The sequence below is a fragment of the Scyliorhinus canicula genome, unplaced genomic scaffold, assembly GCF_902713615.1.
Source record: "Scyliorhinus canicula unplaced genomic scaffold, sScyCan1.1, whole genome shotgun sequence".
In the NCBI taxonomy this organism is placed as follows: Eukaryota; Metazoa; Chordata; class Chondrichthyes; order Carcharhiniformes; family Scyliorhinidae; genus Scyliorhinus; species Scyliorhinus canicula.
Window position 1 is genome coordinate 192,517 of NW_024055470.1, and position 3,901 is coordinate 196,417.

At 42.9% G+C, this 3,901-nt stretch overlaps 1 gene segment (V, D, J or C); it reads left to right on the plus strand.

Annotated features, from left to right (window-relative positions):
• The first annotated feature begins 318 nt into the window (after window positions 1–318).
• On the plus strand, window positions 319–887 carry LOC119959817. The segment is given in 2 exon segments: window positions 319–401; window positions 487–887. Coding segments are annotated over 2 exon segments (438 nt in total).
• The last annotated feature ends 3,014 nt before the right edge of the window (window positions 888–3,901 follow it).

The window sequence follows — 3,901 nt, forward strand, 5'->3', positions numbered from 1 at the left end:
CTTTTTTCTTTTACATTGATTAGAGGTAAAGATCTACCGAAATTTCGAAGAAAAGCGAGTTACACACAGAAAAAGCCAAAATGTCTAATAATGTGAGACAGAGAAAAGGGAACAAGACTGAAAAACACAACCGGGGGTGGAATCTGATTGGAGAGAACCAGCTGTGTTTAGTCCTCAACTAACTATGATTGGTCCACAGCGGACGGCAAGACTGAGAGACGAGCCAATCGCAGCACGGAGGAAAGCCCCTCAATTTCCCACTAAGTGAAGCCTTTACCTCTGGTCTGAATTGACACTTTGCTGTGAGGCTAGAAGCAGGAACATATCTGAAACAGTGACGCTGTTAGCTGTCCAATCGGGAACCATGTTTGCTTTACTGATAATAATGGTCTTACTGCCCGGTGTGTCTGAGCTCAAATCCTCAGTGTGTGTTTCATGGGTTATATTTACTCACAGATTTCTGACACATTCTATATCTTGTTACAGGAACGAATGGCCAAGATTCAGTTTCCCAGGACGCGCGTGAATTAACGGTTGAGGAAGAACAGACAGCAATGTTGAACTGCAGTTACAAAACACAATACTCCTCGCCAACTCTCTTCTGGTACATCCAGTATCCAGGGAAAGCTCCGAGATATTTACTGAAAATGTTCGGCAAGGAAAGCGGCGATAAGTCACCAGAGTTTTCTGACCGATTTTCTGCTGATTTGGACAAAGACAAGAAAATCGTTCCATTAAATATCACCAGGGTCCGTGTCTCTGACTCTGCCGTGTATCTCTGTGCGCTGAACCCCACACTGTTACAGAGGCACAGTCAACCCGTACAAAAACCTGCAATGCACTCTCACCTCCTCTTCACGGAATCAGATCTGCCAGTAGAATTGTGAACTGTTAATATAAATAAAACAATATTATAAAGAACAGCTGCGCGGATGATCACCTCCTGTGATACCGAATATTTATTATTCTGTGTAAAATCCCGCTTTACATTAGTTTTCCTGAGCTCCAAGCAGCTCTGTAAATGCGAGGCTCTGGTTCTGTTATCAGAACAATATGAAATGTTACCAATCCGTGCCCCATCTCAAAGATTAATCCCGATAAAGATCCAACAATTGATTTAATGCTCGTTTTGTTATTGGTCTGTAGCACAGAGAACGTAGTTGTTCAGTCGCTGAGTTTCTTCAAGGAGGGTTCCAAAGATCTGCGGATATTAAGGCAAAGAAGACAGTTGTGGATGGTGCAGAAAAGAGGATATGAGTTAGATCAGCCATGATCTTATTGAATGGTGGAGCAGGCCCAAGTGAAGGAGCAAATGGTCCACTGCAGCTCCTGTTTCTTATTCTCTGATGTGATTCAGTTCAGTTCATTGTTTTGAGAAGTTTCATGCGGTTCCATTCTCCTTGTTCTGACGTCATGGAGTTAAGAACAAAGAAACTCTGAGCTGATTGGATAAAATGTAGGACACAGGTGCTGAGGGCTGATTGGGTGTCGCTCAATAGAGGGAATAGAGGTATACGGACTCCGGATGTGCAGAAGAATTTAGTTTAGACCGTCAGCATGTTCGGCACAGTCTTGGAGGGCCGAAGGGTCTGTTCCTGTGCTGTACTTTTATTTGTTCTTTAGACTCTGTCAGGAATGAACCAATCAGTAGCGGGGTGGGATATGACTCAACATCTTGTCAAGTCTTATCTGAAACAATTCAACTTCAACTCACTCTGTTTAAATCCACCACCAGCTCAGTGAACATGTTGGCTGTTATCTTTTACACATTGCTCACAAGTGCAGCTCTCTTAACTGGTAAGTTTACAAGTTGCACAGTTTTCTCTTTGCTCGTAATACCGATATAGAAATCATCATTGAAATGTATCTCCCCTCCGTTTGTAATCTATGTCCTTAACTTGGAAACACCGTGATAATAAAAAAATAAAGACCACTATTTCTAAATGTTTTCAGGGGTTAGAGGTGAAGACTGGGTCTCTCAAGAGCCGCTTGCAGTGACAGAATTTGAAGAAGACTCAGTGACCATTATTTACAGCTATTCGACCAGAGCGGATTCATATTATTTACAGCTGTACCGTCAGGACAGGAACAAAGCCCCCACATTATTGATCTATATCTATAACTACGGAGATGTTTCCAGAGCAGATGGTGTGGGGAGTCGATTTTCTGCATCTCTGGATACTTCAAAAGGAGAGGGGAATTTTACCATCCAGGAGTTGCGGCTGTCTGACAGCGCGGTGTATTACTGCGGACTGAGAGACACAGTGACGGCAACCAGAGGGAGCCTCGTACAAAACACTGGCACAGTGTGACAAAGAGAATAGGGAGCAGAGGGGGGAAAGCTGGGCTTTATGAACCTATCAGCTGATATTTCTGATTGAAATATACCCAAATTATGCACAAGCCGAGAGCAGCAGATGCTGCGCTGGGGATGGGTTTCTCTGCTTATTTTACATCCAAAAAATTACAGTATTTATTTCGGGTTCCAACTTGAAGATATTGTGACAAAAGTGCTGATTTGACATTGACATTGTGAACCAGTCTTTCAAACAGCAGGTAAATGCAGCAGTGGGTATATAACACTGAGGTGTGCTCAGGTCAAATGTACAAATAGTTTGTGCAGAAAGCCTTACCCGATGTGTTCAGATTTCCCAGAGCGATTCTGGTGCTTATGGAAAACTTCATGCTGTTCATTTCCATTTGATTGTTGTAGTCAGTTGTTTTTGTTACCGTTAATCCAGGTGCTTAGAACACGCGAAATCTGCCCTTATGGATAATTTACTTATGAATCATTGTTCATCAGCTCCTAATCATGTCCGGAAAATAACCTCTGTACTTTTTCTACATTAAGGATTGATTGTTCGGTAGCACAGACCTGAGCATTGCTAAAAATAATTGTCGAAGTTTTTGGCCTTGTACTCACCAGGACAATGGTAAGAACAGCAATGTCAGGGGAAACAACAACATGGACTTTTTCAGCGATGTTAAAGATTCTGAGTTTTAATATGTGTCAGTGACATTAACATTGAGAGATGTTCAATCGGGTTATTATGATTATTAAGATTATCCTCACCCAGTGGGCATTAGTTTGCACTATAGACTGATATTTCAAACCAAAAATGACTTGTCGCTCAGAGATTTCCTGAACAGCGGTCAGGGATATAAATAGTTCCCGGCCACCTGCACAGTTTACTTTCTCAGTGGTTGTGGCCAGTTCTCAGATATCCCCGTACCAGCATCAACTAATTCTGCTCTCAGTAAATGCAATAATCGGACTGAATGATTTTAGATGGTGTTTATGTGGATTGTACTCGGGGTCTGTGCTCACAGGAAACATTCACGTTTCAGTGTCTGAGTCGCTGTTATAAACAGCTCCCAACATGCAGCAGCTGTGACCCAGAAACCTACGGCAGTTTTTATTCGAGTCTTTCCCTCGTTCCCATCAGGGAGACTCTGTGCACAGTAATAGACCGCGGTGTCAGACAGCCGCAGCTCCGAGATGGCCAATCAGTACAACTTGTCCGACTGCTGGACTGTATCAGAAACCGGCACTGTGCGAAATCCGCCTTCAATTCATCACCGCCACCCGTGTGCCTCCGGACCGCAAACTCGGGCTGTCTGTCTGGGTATTGATGCTACCAGAATAAATAATAAGCATCATCGATATATGTATAGGTTAGCGTGACATCTTCTCCCTCTGTCTGTGTGAGTGAGGATTCCCGCTGAGTCATATAATCTCCATCGCTCAGACCTGCAACACACGGTTATAGAATGTGGAAATAAGTGATTGAATTTCAATTTAACTGAACTGATGGTGAAAATTCCATCAGTGTAACATTAAAAAAATAGAATTTAGAGCACAAGAAAGCTCGTTCGGCCCAATTGTTTCATGTCAGTGTTT